A 23,945-nucleotide genomic window follows, 5' to 3' on the forward strand; every position below is an offset into this window, starting at 1 on the left:
TAACTTCTAAAGTCAACTTATGACTTTAAGTTGAAGTCTTAAATCTATGTCATTCTTACAACATTAAAAACTTCAGGCCCTGGCCGGTGTCTCTCAGTGGTTAGAGTGTCGGCCCACACACCAGAGGGTGAAGGGTTTGATTACTCATCAAGGGCAGGTGCCTGGGTTTCCGGTTCTATCTCTAGCCCCAGTCGGGGTGCATTGGGGAGGCAACCAGTCAATCTGTCTTTCTCACATCAATGTTTCTCTCTCTCTCTCCCCTAACCTCCTTCCTCCCTTCCTCTCTCTTTAAAAATCAGTGGGGGGGGGGGGGCCCCGAAACCGGTTTGGCTCAGTGGTAGAGCGTTGGTCTGCAGACTGAAGGGTCCCGGGTTCGATTCCTGCAGGCATATCCCCGCTGGGGGGTGTGCAAGAGGCAGCTGGTCGATGTTTCTCTTTCATCGACGTTTCTAGCTCTCTATCTCTCTCTCTTCCTCTCTGTAAAAAATCAATAAAATATATATTTTTTAAAAATTAGTGGGGGGAAAAATCATTGGGTGAGGATTAACAAAACAAAACAAAACAACCAGAAAACTTCAGGTTCACCAAAATTATAAGTTGAACGTATTAGGTTTTTAAATAATCATTTGATTCTGGAGGTTTTGTTTGCTAATATAAATGATTGAAATAAAATATTTAAAAAAGAAATCAAATTTAATGTACTGATAAGTATAAAGTATTTGATGGTATTTGATTCAGTTAGAAACCAAATTGAATACTCAGGATTCTTAAAGCAATTGTTTAAAAAAAAATGCTAGAATAATAAAACTTCCAAGCTAAACTTAAGTATGTAGCCTAAGAAAGAAATAGATTTTTTTAATATGGAATTTTAAAAGTAACTGTTAATTATTTAAGTCAGGAGCATACTTCTGAACAGTCTTTCCTGTCTACACAAACTGTTCTGGTGGATACCAGAAGACTCACATCATTGGGTGTAGCAGGGTTTTTCCTATGGAGCTATACATTCCTGGCCACCTCTCTCATGGAAAGGTGAGGTTTGCGTCCCTGCCTCCTTGAATCTGGCCAGACTTGTAACTGCATCAATCAAGAGAGTATAATGGCAGTGACATCATGTGACTTGCAAGGCCAGATCATTAAAAAAAACAAACCATGCAGCTTCCCCCTGGTTCCTTTGGAATGCTCATCCTTGGGAATTCCAAGTTAGGCTATTCCTTCTCAGAACAAAGCTGCTATGCTGAGAGGTCTGAGGCTCATGGAGAGATCAGATGAAGGTGCTTCTGTTTATATTCCCAACTGAGTCTAGCCTTCAAGCCATCCCAGCCTAGGGACCACAAATACGTATTCTTTTTTTTTTTCATTTTTAAAATTGATTTCAGAGAGAAAGGGAGATAGAGAGAGAGATAAAAACATCAATGAGAGTGAATCACTGAACAGCTGCCTCCTGCACACCCCCTACAGGGGATCAAGTCCGCATCCCAGGCATGTTCCCCGACTGGGAATTGAACTGTGTCCTCCTGGTTCATGGGATGATGCTCAACCAACTGAGCCACGCGGCTGGGCCAAATATATATTCTATATTATGGACTAAACATGTATGTCCTCCTGCTTCCCTGTATTCAACTGAAACCTTACCCTCAAATGTGATGCTACTAGGAGTGGGGTCTTTAGAAGATAATTAGGTTTAGATAAGACCTTTACATAAGGTCTATATTACACATGTGCAAACACAAGGCCCGCGGGCCAAATCCGTCCCGCCAGGCCTTGCAATGTGGCCCGCACCGCGCTGTCATCACTGCACTCCGCTGTGTTTCCATCACAATGACAGTTTATGACTGTTCAGTAAACCATTCGGCCCGCGATTTAGGCTGGATTTTAGATTTTGGCCCCTTCTCTGATTGAGTTCGACACCCCTAGTCTATAAGGTGGAACTCTCAGAAGGGTTTAGGGTTCTTCTAAGAGGAAGAAGAGAAATCAGAACTCTCCATGTGCTCACAAGGAGGCTGCTACACCTGGGGAAGGGCCCTCGTCAAGAAGAGAATCTACGGGCACCTCCATCCTGGATTTCTCAGCCTCCAGAACTGTTGTTTACGCCACCCAGTCTCGGCTCTTTTGTCATAGCAGCTGGAGATGACTAAGACAGGTGTGAAGGAGGCTTTGGATGACTCCAGCCTCTCCCATTTCAGGCACTTGAGGCATTAGAAATATCCCAGCTGAGACCCCAGACATCACAGAGCAGAGACGAGCCTGCTTGCCCTGTCAGGACCTCCGACCCATCAAATCCTTGAGGGCAATAAAAGAGTGGTGGCCTTATGTCATGAAGTTTTTGGGGTGGTTTGGTACGAAGGTAACCAGATCAGAACTTTAAAGAAGGGTTCTCTGCATCCGTTTTAGATAATCTGTCATTTGTTTTCTGAGCTGGTTAGTGATTAATTGCTTGAGGTCTAATTCTGTCTTACTCATCGTGGTTCTGCTTCTCTGATCAAATCTGACTGATATGGAAGACACAGGGAGGCCTAGTCAAGTTCATTTGACCAGAGGAGAATTATGAAAACACACACCTAGGAATAAGAGGGGAGCTTGTTACAGTTACAAACATATCTCATGTAACAAAGTCAATCAGGAAATGGTCCTTTCCCATGGACCTACTTACATCTTTTGGAGGAATATAGTCTGGACTTATGCCTTTGGCTATTGAGAGTCGTAATATCCTGGGAGAAGGAGAACTGAGTTGAAGAGAATCTCTTGTTAGGAATTCACTGAGGGACCTATATGCAAATGGGATGTAAAATATTATCATTAGAGGAGCAATAACTGCATTTTTCATTGCTATAATCAACCTCCACCCAATTATATACATTGTTTCTACCTTGGGAGCATCTTTTCCCATAATCCTTGCTCTTTCTACCAGACTGTTTTTTGTAGAAATTTTTTTACTTTAATCTACAGTAAGAAGTACATCTTATATTGGGATAGAGTATATGTAAATCTCTATTATCTGAGACAAAATTATCATGAAACAATGCTTGTCCTAGGCAATGTATTCTGATTTTTTAAATTTCATTTGATTTCATTTAAAAAAAAAAAGCTGGGATTAATTTCATGATCCACTGGTTGCTTGAGACTTGCAATTTTAACATTATTATTTGTTGTGATGGTGTTATGTGGATTCCTTAAGATTTCCTCTATGTTTTCACTAAGTATCGATATTTGCTTTTCTTCCCTCACACAATTCTGACAAGCTTGCTTATCTGTTTGCAGTGCACAGAATCTCAGAAAGAGCCTGGTTAAAGACTCTTCCCACACTAAGCAGAGAACGTCAGGAAAACTCTGAGAGGCAAACATGTCCTAAACTAAAAACACAGAGGTCAGACTACTTCACTTAATGCAAAACTGTGCTTCATACTCAGACAGTTCCTAAGAGGTTTCCTGTATTAAAGTATTATGTCCTAGTTTATGTTCATAATAAAGATCTCAAGCCAGGGAACAATGCTTACATATTGTTCAGTAGCAGAAGAATCTGCTTAGGAGTGTGGGGAGACAAACTTTTTTTAATCTATTTTTTTTTATTGGTTTCAGAGAGGAAGGGAGAGGGAGAGAGAGATAGAAACATCAATGAAGAGAGAGAGGTTATCATTGATCGGGGATTGAGCCAGCAACTCTGGCATGTGCCCTTGACTGGAACTGAACCTGGAACCCTTCAGTCTGTAGGCCAATGCTCTACCCACTGAGCCAAATCAGCTAGGGCCATAAATTCTTCTAAATATAGGAAGTTTTAACACTTAAGGAAGTTTTACTTATATGAAACATCAAACGCAAGGGTCTCAAAAAGCATTGACAGCCCAGCTGGTGTGGTTTAGTAGTTGAGCATCGACCTATGAACCAGGAGGTACTAGCTCAATTCCCTTTCTTCCTGAAATCAATATATATTATTATTAATTTTGTATTGTTTTTATTTTTAAGTGGCAGCCCTAGCTGGTTTGGCTCAGTGGATAGAGCGTTGGCCTGTGGATTGAAGGGTCTCAGGTTTGATTTCAGTCAAAGGCATATGCCTGGGTTGCAGGCTCAGTGCCCAGCAGGGGACGTGCAGGAGGCAGCTGATCAATGATTCTCTCTCACTGTTGATGTTTCCATCTCTCCCTCTCTAATATATATATATATATATATATATATATATATATATATATACACTGTCCACTACTGAATCGCTAGTCAGGAAGAGTTTCCTACACTTAGCTGAGGTCTGCTACTCTATAAACACCTTGTTCAATATCTAGTTCCAGGACCAGCAGAAAGTAATGTCACTTCCTCTTTCTCCTTCAGTGCTGACCTTTTACCTGGAACTTTCACTGCTTCCTTGGTCTCTTCTCTAAACTAAGCATGCCATTTCTCTGAACTATTTTTCATATAACAAAGTTTTCAGGAGCTCAACATCTCATTTATCTCCTTCTGAACAGTCTAAACTGTATTATGTTTCTTTTTCATTTTTCTTTTTTTCTTTTAAAAAAAATATTTTTTATTGATTTTTTACAGAGAGAAAGGGAGAGAGATAGAGAGATAGAAGCGACGATGAGCGAGAAACATCGACCAGTTGCCTCTTGCACACCCCCTACCAGGGATGTGCCCGCAACCAATGTACATGTCCTTGACCAGAATCGAACCCGGGACCCCGCAGACTGACGCTCTACCACTGAGCCAAACTGGTTTCGGCTCATTTTTCAATTACAGTTTGCATTCCATATTATTATTAGTTTCAGGTGTACAGCATAGTGGTAAGACAACCATATACTTTGTAAGGTGGTTCCTCTGATATTTCAAGGACGCATCTGGCACAATACACAGTTATTGAAATGTTGTCGATTATACTCCCCAGGCTGTATTTTACATCTCCAGGACTATTTTGTGAGTACCAATTAGTACTTGTTAAATCCCTTCAGCTTTTTCACCCAGTCTTCCACCTTAAGGCATAGCATCCATAATTGGACACATACACCTAATGTGTTCTGACACAGTAGTGCACATTAGTTCTATCACCTTCCTGTAAGTATGTACTGTTCATATTGCACTAATGTAACCTAGAATTTCCCCTACAACCACATCACAACCTCAGCTCCCTTGTGGAAGATATCACTAAGCCGTCTCTTAAAGACAGTCGAAAGTCAGGATTCAAAGCAAATGGGGGGATCATGTGCCAAATCCCAGAGGCATTAAGAGAATACCAAGTTTTAAAAAGTGCAAAAACCTATAATGTTTCATTTGCATATTTCCTTTTAATTGGCAGACAGGGATTACGTTTAGTGTGAATTTTAGCTTCATCATATTTGAGTCAGATGTCATTATTGATGGGGATCTTCTGATGACCTACAGTTGCTGAAAATATTGGATTGCTGTACCCTGGTCCTTTGAAACACAAGGGACCCGCACACACTAAGAGAACAACAACATTTAACCAAGTGAGATTAGGATATACAGAGGGTCTCAGGTACTCTACCTATTCCATATCTCTATTTTCCTGAATTTGTTAGGCTGTGACAGCCTCTGGATCCTTCTGGAAGGTCTTCTTAGCGGTACACAAGAAGGGATATCCCAGATTGCAGACCCTCTACCGCAGTTGTAGTAATATTGAACCCTGCACGTGGTGGAGAGAAAAGGAGTGAGGTAGGCATGAATTAAAATTATTACTTGAATTCAAACATTGATATCCCCAGGTCCAGAGGACTGGGTATGACAGTTTATCCCTTTACTGCTGAGCTATGATGGGGAAGAAATTAAAAATGGTTACAGCCTACGAGTTTTCAGCTGCCTTCTAATACCCTATTCTTAGCAGACAATTCCTAGCAGACACTAAATAAATTGCAGCTTTTAAATAGACCCAAATATAAACTAATTAAAAGAGGAAATGTGCTGCTTTAAAACAAAACAATTTATTTAACATCTATATAGATAATATTTGTACTATATTTTTAATTAGTAGAATGAATTGCATTGATGTTCTTCTTTGTGAAAAAAAAACCTCTGGGTTTAGGAATAAATTCTACTTGATCATGGTATGTGGATTATTTTATCAGTATTGGGTTTATAAACTAAGATTGTATTTGGGATAAATAATAATATTGTCCTTCATCCGTGGGAAAGAAAGTGATGTTGGCTACTTTGGGCCTGTTGTTAACTCAGATTGCAGTCCCACTTCTGCTTCTGTTATTTTCCAAAAGGCCTCTGCTTCTTTAACGTATTCATGGATGTGGATATGCCCAGGCTGCCTGCTGGTGGCTACTGTAGGCCTGGGGATGTGTGTAGGCCTGAATCTCCCATCTTGGCTTGTAACCATCCAGCCTTGAGGCCTGTCCATGCACCTCACTTCTGAGTTCAGAGGGCTTGAGACTGCCCTGCCTACACTCCATTGCTGGCTGCACTGACTCAGCCACCCTCACCGCATGCATGCCCAGCCAAACTCACACAGGAGGGAACCTCCTGCACTTACCTGGGGCTAGCCTTGTGCAGGAAATGGCAGTTCTGTTTGGGAATTGGAGCTAGAGAAGGAAGGGGTGGTTTTGAACAACGGGGCACTTCAGAGAGATCAGAGTCAGTAAAAGGAGCGGGAGGAAGGACTTATTAGGTGGCCCATGAGCAGCACAAAAGCAAGATGCTTTGCAGAGGAGGGCAAAGGGGCAGAGGCCCAGGTGGCAGATGAGAGATACAAAAAGGAAGATGAGAGGACACCAGAGACATAACTCAATTACTCAATGTTCTGGTATATTAAAGCATTCTAGGATATAACACACTTCTGCAATAGCTAAATATTAGATCCTGCTCTGGGAAAGTTGTACAGTAGCAACAGATTGGAAACATAAAATCCCTAATCCTCAATACATGTTGACTTTAAGACTATTTATGGCTTTACATTAAAGGGCTGGGCTCAGTGTTCATTGTCTTAGAGGCTCCTGAAAAAAAATAAACCGCCATCATGCGACACGAACCTGTTAGGTACATATCTGATGGAGACCTCCTTGGGCTGGGCCAGGCTCTCGAGTCTTTTGGTCATCTGACTCTTCAAAGCACTACGGCAAATAGGGCGGATAGGATCTTGGTTTCCCCAAGACAGCCTTCTGTTAAAAAGCAGAAAAATAAAATGCCAAGAAAATTCACTGCTAATGACATCATAGGCTGCCTCTCGGTTGATGTTACTTCAGCTTAAGAACTATCCTGGGCATCAGAAGTGGATAAACTACTCATGTCAGTTGAAATAATAAAAATAAAATCAGACTGTTTTATCTGCTGTCTTAAAATGTAGTGACTAAAAATGAACCTGTTGGAGGCAGGCACCTCTGTTTCTGCCATAGTGTAATTGACACTGAATTTATCGTCAGGTCGGCATAAAATAGTCCTGCCACTTCTCTACACTGTGCTCTCACTTGGGGTGATGAACTGTACCGCGTAGAAAAAGAAAAAAATAAGAGTAATGCCTGGCTGGCATGGCTCAGTGATTGAACATCATCGACCTATGAACCAGGAGGTCACGGTTCAATTCCCAATCAGGACACAGGCTCAGGTTGCCTGCACGATCCCCAATGTGGGGCGTGCAGGAGGCACCATTGCCAGAGTGATCTTCCTCAACTCCAATCTGACCAAGTCATCCTCTTGTTTGAGATACCCCAAAGGTTTTCATTTGCTTTAGAATCAAGTCCCAACTCCTTACAGTGGCTTACATGGCCCTCCACCATTTTGACAAGGAGCACCTTCTCCATATCTCTATATCTCTTTCCAACAGAGAGATTGTGTCTTAATCTTTTGGAGATTTCCCCTTGCATGGTTTAGTGCTGAACACAGTAGATGCTCAATCCTGGTTTGATGAATGAACAAACGGTGAAAACTGGAAACTCCCCTGATGGTGATTTGAAACAGATTAGAGAGAAGAGAATGACATTGGGGAAGTAAGAGGCTAAAGCCTGTTCTCACTTGGTGGAAGTGGTGAGGGACCTTCTGGAAACTCGTTTATAAGGGCATGGATGCCATTCCTGAGGACTCCACCCTCATGATTTAATCACTTCTTGAAGACCCTCACCTCCAAATACTATCACATTGGGGATTAGATTTCAGAATATGAATTTTGAGAGGACGTAAACATTCAGTCAATAACATCTGATAAAAGAACTTGTATTCAAGAAATACAAAAGAACTCTCAAAATTCAGCAATAGAAAACAAATATCCCAATTAAAAAGTGGGCAAGCCCTGGCCAGTGTGGCTCAGTTGGTTGAGCGTCATCCAATGTACCCAGAAGGTGCTGGTTTGATTCCCAGTCAGGGCACGTGCCCAGGTTGCAGGATCCCCAGTAGGAGATGTGTATTGTGCATGAGGCAGCCAGTAGATATTTCTCTCTCACATCAATGCTTCTCTCTCCCTCTCCCTTCCTCTCTCTATAAGAGAAGAATCAATAAAAACATAGTTTTAATAAAAACATATTTTTAAAAAGTGGGCAAAAAATATGAGCAGAACTTTACCAAAGAAGATATAAAGATGGTGAATAAACATATGAAGTATGCTAACATCTCATTATGAATTGCAAATAAGACAATGAGATGTTATTACCCACCTATTAGAAGTGCTAAAATACAAGAGACTAACAACACCAAATACTGGTGAAGATATGGAGGGGCAGGAACTCCAATTGCTGGAGGAAATGGCACAGACATATAGGAAGAAAGTTTGGCAGTTTCTTACGAAGCTAAAGATATTCTTACCATGTAATACAGAAGTTGCATTCCTAGGCCAGCGTTTTTCAACCGCTGTTCCGCGGCACACTATGTTGCCTGGTGTGCCGTAGGTGCAGACAAGACAAGAATTTTATAATTTTTCACTATTTTGTTTACTTAATATTTCATAATAAAGTAATTATAAAATACTTTCTTTGTGTTTATTTGATTCCTATTCAAGAGAATTACTTTATATATAGTCAATATAGGCACAGAGTTAAATTTTTTAACATTTTCTAATGGTGGTGTGCCTCGTGATTTTTTTCATGAAACAAGTGTGCCTTTGCCCAAAAAAGGTTGAAAAACACTGTCCTAGGCATTTAGCTAAATGAGTTGAAAACTTATATATACACAAAAACCTTCACACAAATGTTTATAGCAGCTTTATTCATAATTGCCAAAAATTGGAAGCAACCAATATGATATTCAATAGATGAATGGATATGTTTTGGTGCATCAAAACAATGGAATATTAGCACTAAAGATTAATATTAAGGCATAAAAAGACATGGAGTAACTTTAAATTCCTATTGCTGAGTGAAAGAAGCCAGTCAGAAAAGGTTACACACTGTTTGATTATAACTATAACGTTCTGGAAAAGGCAAAACTATACATACAGGAAACAAGATCAGTGTTTGCCAGGGGTTTGGAGAGGGGAGAGAAAATGAAAGAAATGAATAGGTGGAGCACAGGTAATTCTTAGGGCAGTGAAACTATACTAATAAAAAGCTAATATGCAAACTGGTCAGGATGCCCTTGCATTAACGACGGAACAGCACTCTGCATGGAGCGACCAGGCTGGCAGCGAGGTTGGTGAAGGACAACAAAATGACTGACCAGCAGGCTGCGTGGGGTGACCAGGCTGGCAGGGGGTTAGTGAGGGATGATCGAATGACTGAACAGCAGGCTCGTGGGGAGACCAGGCTGGCAAGGGGGCAGTTGAGGAGTGATCAGGCTGGCGGAGGGGGGGGCAGTTTTTAGGCCCAATTCCTGGGATCAGGCCTAAATGGCAGTCGGACATCCCTAAAAAAGTTCCTGATTGGAGAGGGTACAGGCTGGGCTGAGGGACCCCCTCCTACACAAATTTTGTGCACCAGGACTCTAGTTCTGTATAATGCTGTAATGGTGGATATAGGACAATATGCACTTGTCAAAACCCATAGAACTATACAACTTAAAAGTTAATTCTAACATTATTAGTTAATAATAATATCAACATTTGTTTATCAGTGTACCACACTAACACAAGATGTTAATAATAATGGAAATTAGACGAGTGGGTGGTAATATAAAAACTCTCTCGGTGCTTTTGCTCAATTTTTCTGTGTGTGTAAAACTAATTTTAAAATAAAGTCTATTAATTTTTTCAAAGGCAATAGGAGATCAGAAAAAAAAGGAGGGGGTGGAATTCAGGTTTTCTTCAGAGTCAACAAAGGAAAGGGGTAGTCATGTGGCCAAGGATGGAAAAAAAGTGGATTCAGCCTGTTGGGGATCCAGAGAACAGGTGTGCTCTGGACAAAGGCATAGAGACAGCAGGACCAGATGTTAGAGCAGCAACCTGGGGATGGGCACGAGAGTTTCAAAGGCGTGTGCAGCAGCACCCAGGGATGGTGGTTCACAAGCCTGCTTGCCCATGAGAATTACCTAGGAGCTCTTGACAGTTCTGATACCTACGCTGCACCCCAGTCTGGGACCCAAACATCAATTCACTTTATTTATTTTTTTAAGTTGTATTTTGCTTTATTTCTCTAGGAAATAGCAAAAATAACATTAATGATAGCAGCTCAAGATATTGAAATATCATTCCTTGGTCATTAGAAAAGTATCATTTCACCGAGTTATGCAGATCTTCCAAATATTTATACATTTCATTATACAATATCAAACAATCACATTGGTTACTATCATCTCCATCCACAATGTTGTATGTGTTGTGAGGTTATTTTTATCATTACTTTTCTATTGTAAGAATATGCCACAAATTCTTTGTCTTTTCACTTATTGAAGTTGTTTTGAGATTTATGCTATTATGAAGTGGTTGTGAGCATTCATGTAGAAGTCTTTGTGCAGATATAAATATAGATATAGATATAGATGATATAGATATAGAGATAGAGATAGAGATAGAGATAGAGATAGAGATAGAGATAGAGATAGAGATAGAGATAGATAGAGATAGAGATAGAGATAGAGATAGAGATAGAGATATAGAGATATAGAGATATAGAGATATAGAGATATAGATAGATACATGCACAAAGACTTCTATCAATACATATATACTTTAATCCCTCTAGTAATCACATTTCTCCAAAACTTTTTATTTTCAGTCTTTTCTTATTTCAGCCATTGCAGTTCATGTGAAATGTTATGATTCTGGCAATTTGCATTTCCTGGGTAACTAATACTATTGACCATCTTTTCATGTACTTGTTGTCTATTAGCCTGTCTTCTTTTGTCTAAGTCTTTTGTCTGCAGGTGATTCTAATGTGCAGACAAGTCTGAAAACCACTGATTTAGGGATTTGCCTTCCACATGTTGACTCAACTGAGATGATAGTATTGGTTCAATGGATCCAATTGAGAAGAGAGGTGGATACATCTGGGATGCAGGGTTCTTGGGCAGGTAAGAATACTTACTCTTTAATGTAAAGAACACATCATCACAAACAAAACTATATAATATTTCCTTACCTATCTGGGGCTCCCCACTGCTTTTTAGGCTTAGAAAGTTCTTGGATTCTCTTCCTAGAAAAAGAACTAACAAATACCAGCTGATTAATTCAAAGAGAATACTTTAAAAAAATTTTAATTGATTTTAGAGAGAGGAAGGGAGAGAGATAGAGAGATAGATTGATGAGAGAAAAACATCAACATCGATCCTCCTGCATGCCCCTTTCTGGGGATTGAGTCCCAAACCCAGGCATGTGCTCCAACCGAGAATCAAACCATAACCTCCTGGTTCATGGGCTGATGCTCAGCCACTGAGCCATACTGGCCATGCCTATTTAATGTAACTTAAAGAATGCTAAAGAGCTCAAAGTATTTAAAAATATTGTGGGCCCAAAATCCTCACTTATAGAATTATTAATAATATAGTACATAATGAGACAAAGACAATAAATATGTAATAAAAACTAGAGCATACTGTCTCCAAAAGACCCCAGGTAAAATAATTGCACACTTGTTAATGGGAAAAAGCCTGACTTAACATATTAAAGTAATTTGTAAATGGCTTTATGGCGTTGGATTCTGAAGAGATTGTGCAGATAAATTTCAGATTGATTGACTTTGGGAAAACTATGAAATTGGCAAAATATACTTTTGGTACCACTTCTTTCCCCCTTCCCTATGCAGCTGCCTTGGACCTTCCTGATTGTTCTGAAACTATAGAAGAGATAGTTTGTGTTCCCCAAACAGCCTGTACATTCCTGTACATTTCCCAGCCTCCCTTGCAGCTTAGAGGCATGTGCCTAGTTATGTCTTACTTCAGCACAAGTGTTCAGTATTACTTCCAGAGCAATGGACTTAATAAGTAGTATGCCTCCTCCATTTCTCTCTTTCCCTGTTGCAATGGCCCTGGAAGCCACATATTCTAGATGGCATATCTCTAAGACAGAGGAGGGCCAGCCAGCTCACAGTGGACTGTGACCTGAGGGAGAAATAAACTCTTATTGCATTGTCATTGAGTTTTGTGGTTTGTTTGTTACTGCAGCATTGCCTATACTATGCAGATCAATATAACACCTAAGTTGCTGTAGGTCATATTGTAATTATTTATGCTTGTAGTTTAAAGGGCCCAACATATAACAACCCTTTATTGCCTTCCACAATTAGGAACTAACTAAAAAGCAGGTCCTCTTTTTTATTTTTATTTTTTAAATATATTTTTGTTTGACTTTAGAGAGAGGAGATGGGAGAGGGAAAGAGAGAAACATCTATCAACTGCTTCTTGGCTCAGTGGATAGAGTGTCGGCCTGCGGACTGAAAGGTCCCAGGTTTAATTCAGGTCAAGGGCATGTACCTTGGTTGTGGGCACATCCCAGTAGCGGGTGTACAGGAGGCAGCTGATTGATGTTTCTAACTCTCTATCCCTCTTTCTGTAAAAAATCAATAATATATACATATTTTTTAAATCAACTGCCTCCAGCACCTACCCTTCTGGAGATCAAGCCTGCAACCAGGGCATGGGCCCTGACCAGGAATTGAACTGGTGACATCTTGATGCATGAAACAACACTCAACCAACTGAACCACACTGGGAAGGCCTTCTTGCCCCTAACTGCCTCCCCCCGCCCCCCACCCCCACCCCATCCTGCTCACCCCTAACCACCTCTGCTTCGGCCTGCCACAATGGCTTTGTCCAGAAGGCCTTCGGTCTAATTAGCATACTATCCTTTTATTAGTATAGATCTTTTCAAGCAAGTTAGACTCTGTTTTCCATCATCACTTCCAAGCCAAGATTTCCCTTGGAACCTTTTCTTCACCCACTAAAAATGTTTTTTAGTGTGTCATTTTATACAAGAGCATTCAAAGTTTTCTAATTTATTCCTGTAAATGCTTAAAAGGGGTTCTTATTTCAATTGGAAACAATTGACAAAATTAACATTCGCCAATTTCATTGAAGATCTAACACCTCTCCTTTCCATTCACTTATTATGCATTATGTCACCATAGCTACATCTCCAGCCTAGATGGCCTCATCTTAACACTGGCTTTCCTTGTCTCGGGAGTATTGCACAACCTCACAATGTTTAGCCATGATCTTTTGCAGAAGCAAAAGAATGTGGTTGAAGAATTTTAACTCTCAAAGGCAGATTTTTTTTTTTAAATGAGGACTACATTGCTGTCCTGTGTTTTCATTGATAATTAGTCTCCTATGGTCTCTCAATAGCTAAAAATGTTTTTGAAATCTTTACCTTGGGTGCAAAGTAATAAATATGTGTTTATATAGCAACAATTATGGAAAAGATTTCAGGTCTGAATTGGTAGGGTCATTCAGATAATTTTTCTTTCATTAAAAAACACTCTTTTTACACTCAACTATTTTGCTTTGTAGTCCAAAAATATTTTCTTTCATTACAATCAGGCACAGCACACTTCCCCAAGAAAAAACTTTTAGAGCATTGGGGATAGGAATAGATAAATGGAGATAGCACAATTTTCTCATCATATCAGACCAAATTAACCCAAACAAAAGCAAGAAGCAGTGTAATAATCATAATCAAAATTATAACAAAAACATTAAAAAACACTCTCTACACAGTCTTTTTTTTTTTTTTTAAGTATAAACACTGAGTAGGTAAACTATTTCACGGTCTATGTAGTAGCCACGGCATTTGCCCACTTGCATACATTTATTTGAATAATGTGCTATTTTGAGTGCACACTCGGTCACACTCAGCAAATGTTCATTGCACCAGCTCTTCTGGTTAGTCATCATTCAACCTTGGGAAAGTGGCATAATTTCTCTCAATGTAATCTAGCTGATTATATCTACACTATGGACTTCTCAGGATTCTTGGGGGGGGGGGGGGGGGGAGATTTCTTTTTAACTGCAAAGTGTTACAAAAAAGTAAAGTAGCAGTGTTTACTGCCTAGAAAAGGCCAGAAAAAGAATTACAAGAATGCATAATACATAGAAAATACAAAATAAGTCTAAATAATGACAACAAATCTGAATGGTTTAACTCATTGAAATAGAGGATAGAAATAAAATCTGGTGTTATTTACTTCTCATCTATATGAACCATTGATATGAACCCTTGCTTTTTCTCTTTAATGATTCTATTCTGACACCTCTTCCAACTATATCTTAGCTAAACCAAGAGTAAGCATCTGTTTTCAAGAGGCATCTATTTTATATGTTGTATATATATATATACACACACACACACACACATTTAAAAAAAATAAAAATAAAGGACATTTTCTTGAAATTTCACTAGTTATTGTGCTTGAATTAGAGCTTAAGGGGGTGGGGAAAACTGACCTGAAGCTTGACAAAATCTATGATATGAAATTGTCAATACAGAATCCCAAGACCCTCAAAGATTTAGACCTGGCATGTAACACCTAGCACTGAGCAAACAAGCAAAACACTGACTAGTAGGAGAGTTCTCCTGCATCTCAGTATTCTTCCCCATTCTTACTCCTTAATCACTTTCTTCCTCTGCTTTCTGTTTCCCAGAGGAATTGTCATTAGAAAGAGGCTTTATTCCCTGACTAGTTTGGCTCAGTGGATAGAGCGTCGGGCCCTGGACTGAAGAGTCCCAGATTCAATTCCGGTGAAGGGCATGTACCTTGGTTGTGGGCACATCCCTAGTGGGGGGGGAGGGTAGTCAGGGGGCAGCTGATCGATGTTTCTCATCAATGTTTCTAACTCACTCTCTCCCTTCCTCTCTGTAAAATAAATAAATAAATAAATAAATACAATGTATTTTAAAAAGAAAAAAGAAAAGGCTTAAAGACAAAGGGAAAATACAGGAATCCTCTCAAAAACCACAAGCTACCATGTTTCCCCAAAAATAAGACCTAGCGCATGGAAAGATAAGACATCCCCTGAAAATAAGACCTAGTGAAACTATGGGAGAAAAAATTAATATAAGACACTGTCTTATTTTTGGGGAAACAGGGTAGCTTCTCACTTCAGATGCCCCATCCAGCTAGGCTGGCCCACTAGTTCGAGCTGGAAAAACAGTAACTGTAGTCTTACCTTCTCCTTGCAAAATCATATGCACTACACTCTGCAAAAAAGAAAAGTAAAAGCAAAAATTAAATTCAATAAGAATCAAAGATATAAAGACAGCATCACAAATCAATAGAAAAGGGAGCTAGAAAAATATAACTATTTAGGGAAGCAGTCAAATTAAATATGACACAGTGTGTATCAAAATAAACCACAACAGCTAATAAATCACAATCGACAAGTTAAATATATTTTTAATTGAATTAGAGCAAAAATAAGAGACTACTTAATCCCTGGATTTTAATCTGAATTACAGGTGACAAAAAAAAACAAAGCAAACTATGAATAGATTAAAATATTTTAGATTTCTGTATGTTAAAAAGTAAAACTTGAAGAGGCAATAAAATTTTGGAGAAATATTTGGCAACAAATATAATAAAAGCTTAACAATTTTAATATATGAGGAGTATAAAAGTATAGATGAATAAGAAAAACACTAAGGTAGATGTTAAAAGTTAAATGGACAAAGGATAAAATTGAATTCATATATGAATTCATATATAAAGGGCTAATAAACATAAGAAAGTTCAAACTTGTCATCAAAACAGTGCAAATGAAAAATGAGGTATTTTTCTAAACTATTCAATTAGCAAATTTTTTTGCCAATGATAACAAAGCTGGAAGGATGAGATGAGGTAGGGGGCATGCAGGAGGCAGGCAATCAATGGTTCTCTCTCATCATTGATGTTTCTGTCTCTCCCTCTCAACTTCCTCTCTGAAATCAATAAAAATATACATTTTAAAAATTGGTTATATGTGGTCTCTCCTCTTAAGGAGTTTACAGCCTAGTAGGAGATAGGCTATGAACTTTTAAAAGAATTGGAATTTTTGAATTCTATATTTTCTATTACTCTATTTTTAAAGGCTAAACTTACTCAGACCTAAAGAAAAAGGAAGTGTAGTCTACGAACATGCCCCTGGTGCCATCTTGCTATCATCCATGAAAGACACACACTTGTTTTGTGGATTTTTCACGTATTTTATTATCACATGTGCCTCCAGCTTTATACATACAGGTCAGAGAGAGAGTCTGTATAACACTGAATCAATCCTTCGAAAGCCTCTCCAAATACTGATGATATGAATGAACACTCTTTCTACTGCCCTTTCATGCTATCATTTCTCCCATAGGTAGAGCTTTTGTTATTTATCTTAGAAACACACTTGTGAGTTATCTCTCCAACTAGTAGGATAGAATAGCTCTCACGGGGCTATTGTTAGCTATGTTCCAAGAAAAGCTGTGTTACAATGATTTCCAGACTTGTCTGCACATCAGAATCACCTGGGGCTCTTTTCAAAACTGCAGATCTCACCCTCGCGGATTTGGCTCAGTGTCTCAAGGGAAACATATTTGCCTGAAAACAACTTCAATAAATGTGAGAATGGAAACATTACAGAGCTCTCCCTACAAAAATTAGTACCTAAAAAAGGGAACAGGCGAAAAAAATTTATAATAAATTAATTGTTCTTAGGGATATCTGTATATATAAAAGGCTAATATGCTCAGTCTACCACTGTCCAACCAGGTGCTATGACACACACTGACTGCCAGGGGGCAGACACTCAATGCAGGAGCTGCCATGATGCACACAGAGAAACGACACCACGTACCTGGTGCCTACTTGGCTTCCCTGAAGTGGGACACAGACACCATCACCACCCCGGAGTGACAGCCCACCAAATCACACTGCCAAGGCCCCATGGTGCAAAAGTCAGTCCACAGCCCAGGCCAGAAACAGTCACTGTGGGCACCAGGTAATGCCATCACATAACAACAACCAGCTTCTTCTCCCTAGCGATGACTAGCCTCCTTGCAGTTTCTTCAGCCCAGGAACACGACTTGCTTTATAGCCAGGTGATAACATTTCACACTTTAACCAAATGTCTGTGAAGCATTTTCCCGCGCCTCATCTCATTTGATCCTCACAAAAGTCCTGGGGTAGGTAGATAGGAGACTCAGTAGAATCCTATTTTCTTTTCATTAGCTGGAAAATGAAGATTTAGAAAGTTTAGAAACTTGACCTGACTGAAATGAAGTAAAATGGTGGACCTTGAAAATGACTTCATGTTTTCTCACTGCACAGAACATAGTCAAACACTGCTGCAGTTAAATATTTTGCTCTTTGTTCTCCCTGCATGATCTACAATAATAATCTGCTTCATGTTGATATGTATGCTGTTTTGCTAACAATTACCTGGAAAAGAAGTTGGAGTGCTTCACTGGGCTGGAAAAAGTTTAGCTACATCAGAAAACAAGTCTAATTAAGCAAGTTTATTCTATATCTATAAAAGCCTAAGTTCACTTGTGCATGCATGAAACATATAAAGCTCTTGCTGATGCCAATCACATACATATGTTTCAATCTGTGATTGTAGATTGTGAATTTGGTTGACACTTCTATTGTAGAGAAAGGGTGAAGTGATATTAAAATATTTCTTCTAATTAATTTCCTTTCAATGTGCATGAATTTGTGTACCGGACTACTGGTTAACTTATAATCGTAAGTATTGGATGTGGCTCTAAACAAGTTTTGATTTTTATTTATTTATTTATTTTATTTATTTTTTTGTTTGTTTGTTAATCCTCACCTTAGAATATTTTTTCCATTGATTTTAGAATGGAAGAGAGGGAGAGAGAGAAAAAAAATGATATGAGACCAGGAATGAACCTACAACCCTGATGCATGCCCTTGACTGGAAATCAAACTCCAGACCCTTGGGCTAATGCTCTAAGCATTGAGAACACTGGCTAGGGCTGAACATATTTTAAAAAGCAAAATAGAAACAAAAAATATAGTTATTGTATTGTGAAGATAAAAGTACACTATAGCATGAATTTTTTAAAACCTTATTATTACATGAATGAGTCCTGATGACTTATACCATAAGTGATAGCATCAAACTTAGGTTCTAAAGGGGCCTTATCTTACCCCCAATAGTGGAATTTAAGTAATGAATGAGACTGGTTGCTAAAACCATTCAATGAAAGGTGAATGAGGAACTTTATAATTGAGGGATCAAGTCAACCTCACTTGAACCTACTCCTCAATCTTAGAACCACCACAAATGGGAGACATCATGTGCCTCAAGTGATGAGGCAAGAGGCACAGCACCACCTCTGAAAAATCCTTACTCAAAACAATTCACTCTGAATCCAAGCAAGCCTCTGAATCTATATAGTCTGCAAAGGGTAGTAGGAGAGAACAATGGGGGAAAAAGAGGGACAAAGGTAATACTTTCAACAATATGATTTATTTAAAAAAAAAAAGAAAAGAAAAGAAAAGAAATACTGCTTAAATATATAGAAAGACCTTATAAATCAACAAGAGAATGATGGGTACTTTCAATAACAAATGATTAAAAATCACTAACAGGTAATTAATGAAAAATAAAACTGGCCAATAAACATATGGAAAATATTCAACCTTTCTTCTAAATAAATATGGACATTAAATGGAAAAAATATATAGGAGCTGAAAGAACAAGTTAAAGACATCACAAAGAACAAATCAAATTCAGAATATGCAATATTTTACACAATTTTCCTAAGAAAGGAAGAGAAGATAAAGAATGACAAAGAATAACAGAGAAAGGACATAACTCAGAAATGCAATGTATGGCTCTTGTTTGAGGCCTAATTCAAATGATCCAACTGTAAAAAATACATATTTGAGATAATTAAGGAAGTTTAAATATTTAGTGGGTCAGCAAGAAGAAGCCACCCTAAATTTTTTTTTTTTTAATACAGTGATTGATAGCATTTCCCTTTAAGAGACAGTCAGTGCATTATGGCTCCATGCTGACCTCTTTTTCTTTAAAAAATTTTTTAAATTAAATTTATTGGGTTGACATCGGTTAATAAGATTGTATAGGTTTCAAGTCTACATTTCTATGACTCATGATCTGTATGTTGTATTATGTGACCACTACCCAAAGTCAAGTCATCTTCCATCACCGTATATCTGGCCCCCTTTACCCTTCACTTACCCCTTCTGGTAACCCCCGTACTATTGTCTGTACCTTTGAGTTTCAATTTCATATGATTCTTAGCTTTGTCTGACTGGCTTATTTTGCTCAGCATAATATTCTTAAGGTCTACTCGTGTTGTCACAAATGGCAGTATTTCATATATATGTACCACTCAGGCGTCTTCAAACTACGGCCTGCGGGCCACATGCGGCCCGCAGAGGAGTCTGATCCGGCCCGCCAGGTTTTTTGGGCAGTGAGCGCAGCCGAGGTGTTACAGTAGGAATTAGTAGTTCATATAGTCCGGCCCTCCAGCTCTCTGAGGGACCGTGATCTGGCCCCCACTTTAAAAAGTTTGAGGACCCCTGTACCACATCTTCTTTATACAATCATCTATCAAAGGACCACTTTGGTTGTTTTGGCCATGTCTTGAATAATGCTGCAATGACCATAGGGGTGCATATATCTCTGAGAGTAAAATTTTCAGGTAGATACCCAGAAGAGGGGTTACTGATCATATGGTAACTCTATTCTTCATTTTTTGAGGAACCTCCATACTGTTTTCTACAGTAGCTATACCAGTTTACACTCCCACAAGCAGCGAATGAGAGCTGCCTTTTCTCCACCACTTCTCCAACACTTGTTATTACCTGTCTTGTTGATAATGGCCATTCTAACAGGTGTGAGGTGGTATCTCGTTGAAGTTTTGATTTGCATTTCCCTAATAGCTAGTGAAGTTGAGCATCTTTTCATATATCTGTTGGCCATTTGTAATATGTCCTCTGTCAACATTTTAATTGGATTGCTTGTTTGGTGTTAAGTTGTATGTGTTCTTTATATATTTTGGATATTAACCCCCGATAGAGCTACTGTTTGCAAAAATCTCCTCCCATTTGGTTTGTTGCATTTTTTGTTTGTTGGCAGTTTCTTTTGCTGTACAGAAGCTTTTTAGTTTGATATAGTACCATTTATTTATTTTTCCCTTTATTTCCCTTATCTTGGAGGTCATATTCATAAAATCTCTAAAATCCTGTGCCCCTGGAATGAACTCCACTTGGTAGTGCTATATTATTATTATTTTTTTAATGTACTGTTGTATTCGATTTGCTAGGATTTTGTTTAGAATTTTTTGCATCTGTATTCATCAGAGATATTGGCCTGTACTTTTCTTTTTGTGTGTGTTCTCTTATGCTCTTTGAGTGTTTGTATTTTATTCTATAGCACATACACCACCCTGCTCATCATGCTGCCTTCTCTAGCTAGCAAACAGGATGACCAGGGCTGTGCTCCAAGCCACCTGCTGGAGAAGGCTGCCCTCTGCTGGGAGAAAGAGGATTCCAAAGCTGTTCCTTCTGAGGCACTCCTGCCCTGGAGGGCCCCTGCATGTAGAAAAGCATTTTGTAACATCATAGGAATGACTTTCAGAGTTTATTCTCCACCTTGCCCTCTACCCTGCCTCCTAAGGAGCCTACATTTAGCTGCTCCGCCTCTAGACCTTGGTTGTACCGAATGAGGTACCAGTGATCTACAAGGAAAAGGCAGGGAGCAGCTCTTAGAACAGATGTAAAGGGAACAGGAGGAGCGGAGAAGAGAGAGGCAAGCTGGAGCTGGAGAGAAACAAAAAGGAATGTTTGGGGTATCGCTGTCATGGTGACAGGGACTTGAGAAGAAAGATGCCTCAAGAACATCATAGCAGGTTTTGCTCTGTTGGATGATATTTCTTAACTTCTCAAAGCTTTTTGAGATGAAATTCATACTGATTTTAGGTGTGCTATTGAAGATAGGTCTGAAAGCAGTCCAGTGCTATATTTGGATTGGCTATGTAGGCAAACCTTGAGATGTTCTTTGATATGATATATTCATCTCTATGATCTGATATTACTATTCATTCTTCCTTGCTCCTCCACAATGCAGTGCTAAGGCTAGAGAGAAATAGAAACTTCCATTGCTAGTGGGTGTACAAAGTGAATCAACTCCCATGTAGGCCAATTTTGCTAAACCAAAGTTGCACATACATTTACCCTCCAGTAATCCCACTTCTGGAAATTTACTCTGCGGTGATACCAGCATATGTACAAAATGACACGATGTATGGATTTATCTACTACATCAACAATCTATTGCTTGTAACGGAAACATCCTGGAAAGAACCAAGAGCTGTTAAATTAGCGGTGGCACAACTATGTAATGGAACATAAGGCAGCTCCTGTTTTTTAAAATGAGGAAACAACGTGTTTTTATAAGGAAAGATGCACTGTCAACTGAAAAGAACAGTATAGTGTATGCTACCTTTTGAGTAAGAAAGGGGGAATACACAGACAAGCTTGTATAGTATTTTCTTGTATTTGCATAAAGATATATAGAAACTAATAAACATAGTTTCCTATAAAAGACAAGCGAGGGGACAGGGTAGGAAGAGAGACATTTCCTTGTTTTGTCTTTTTAATCATGTGAATGGCTTACAAATTTCAAAAACTTTTTTTTATTTTTATATTTTATTGATTTTTTTTTGCCCCCCTCCCTCCCTCCCTCCCACACATCCCCTCCCTCCCCAGAGTTTTGTGTCCATTGGTTGTACTTATATGCATGTATAAAAGTCCTTCGGTTGATCTATTATCTCCCCCAGATCTTCCTCCCCTCCCCGCTGTAATTTGACAGTCTACTTGTTGATATACTGTCTCTATATCTATCTTTTGGTTCATCAGTTTATAATGCTCTTTATTATCCACAAATGAGTGAGGTCATGTGGTGTTTCTCTTTCATTGATTGGCTTATTTCACTCAGCATGATGTTCTCCAATTCCATCCAGGTTGCTGCAAATGATGAGAATTCCTTCTTTTTTATGGCAGCATAGTATTCCATTGTGTAGATGTACCATAGTTTTTGGATCCAATCATCTGCTGATGGGCACCTAGGCTGTTTCCAAATTCTGGCTATTGTAGATTGTGCTGCTATGAACATAGGGGTGCATATATCCTTTCTGATTGGTGTTTCTAGTTTCTTGGGATATATTCCTAGAAGTGGGATTACTGGATCAAATGGGAGTTCCATTTTCAGCAAAAACTTTTTAAATTAAAAATATTTTACTCAATATAATTTCCTTCCATCCTCCCACACTTGCTTGAAATTGCTTCTTTTAAATCACATCCTTAATCCCTTGTGAATCCAGGTCAAATACTCTGGGTTCTGTATACTTGAGATTACATATGTAGGCTCTATTAAATATTTAGGCCTCTCTCTATATAAAAGCCTAAGTGGCCATTAGGACTGGTCACTGTGATGTGCACTGGCCACCAGGGGGTAGATGCTGAATGCAGGAGCTGCCCCTGATGGTCAGTGCACTCTTGCAGCCAATCTCCTGTGGCTGACCAACCTCCCTTGGTCCCTCCCCCCAGTCAGCAGGCCCTGAAAGGTCCCAATTGGAACTAGGCAAGATGGTCCCGATCAGCTCCAATTGCCTGCCAGGCTGAAGGACCCCACCAGTGTACAAATTTGTGCACCAGGCCTCTAGTTTTAGATAAGAACCTTTAATGAGCACTTTGGGTCTTTTTATTTTTCTTAGCTTTTCTTCTTTTAAAAGAAAGAACTTAGTACTGCCTTTTAACTCAGAAAAGGGAAGTGAATGTCTTATAGGATACCCAGTTAACTTGACTTTGTATGCTATGGATGTATTATTGCTATGGAAGTGTTCAGCCTCCACAGCCACACTGACAGTCCTTCAAAGATGGGATCTATGCCTTACTCATCTACAGCTCCAGGCCTACAATCTGAACATAGTAAGCTCTCAATGAAATTTACCAGTGACAGTGATTAGGTGATGACACACTACTAAGGTGATAGAATGGAGGCGCCTCGTTTACAATATAAATTTCAAAACTTTGCTTGCAACCAAACTGCCATTTCTCAGGCATCTTTCCACCCCACAGGACACAGAAGCATGCCAATGTTTCTGTGCTCAGGAAACTTTCACTGGGGAAGAAGTGTTTCTTGAGTGAGCAGGGGCATCGTGACATGTTGACATAATATTGGTTAATGTTCACACTATTTTATGTAAATGTTATATAAATGTGCCTGATGCTTATTTGAGCTTTATTAAGGGAATTAACATAAAGACTTTAGGAATTTTTAACAAGGAAAATCTGCCAGACAAGTTGAGAGGATAGAAAACTTTAAAGTGGTGTTTTCTAAAGCAGATTTGAAAACTTCTCTTTTAAAAAATATATATTTTTTATTGATTTCAGAGAGGAAAGGAGAGGGAGAGAGAGACAGAAACATCAATGATGAAAGAATCATTGAGCTGCCTCCTGCACACCCCCTACTGGGGATGGAGCCCATAACCCAGGTATGTGCCCTAAGTGGGAATTGAACTGTGACCTACTGGTTCATAAATCAATGCTCAACCACTGAGCCACACCAGCCAAGCTGAAAAACTTTTAGAGTGAGTCTCATCAAGCTACTTTAGGGCAGGCCACTTTAGGTGGCAT

General features: G+C 39.1%; 1 protein-coding gene across 1 annotated transcript in view; it reads right to left on the reverse strand.

The window, feature by feature from the left end:
* THEGL (theg spermatid protein like) overlaps positions 1-23,945 on the reverse strand; it is a 38,348-nt gene that overhangs the window by 8,160 nt on the left and 6,243 nt on the right. The window contains exons 2-6 of the mRNA XM_036423814.1: positions 15,463-15,493; positions 11,442-11,507; positions 6,975-7,103; positions 5,489-5,626; positions 2,651-2,765 (exon numbers count right to left, since the gene is read on the reverse strand). Coding sequence (XP_036279707.1) covers positions 2,651-2,765; positions 5,489-5,626; positions 6,975-7,103; positions 11,442-11,507; positions 15,463-15,493 — 479 coding nt within the window. The remainder of the gene's footprint in view (positions 1-2,650; positions 2,766-5,488; positions 5,627-6,974; positions 7,104-11,441; positions 11,508-15,462; positions 15,494-23,945) is intronic.

This window comes from Pipistrellus kuhlii, unplaced genomic scaffold (genome assembly GCF_014108245.1).
Source record: "Pipistrellus kuhlii isolate mPipKuh1 unplaced genomic scaffold, mPipKuh1.p scaffold_m20_p_1, whole genome shotgun sequence".
Lineage (NCBI taxonomy): Eukaryota > Metazoa > Chordata > Mammalia > Chiroptera > Vespertilionidae > Pipistrellus > Pipistrellus kuhlii.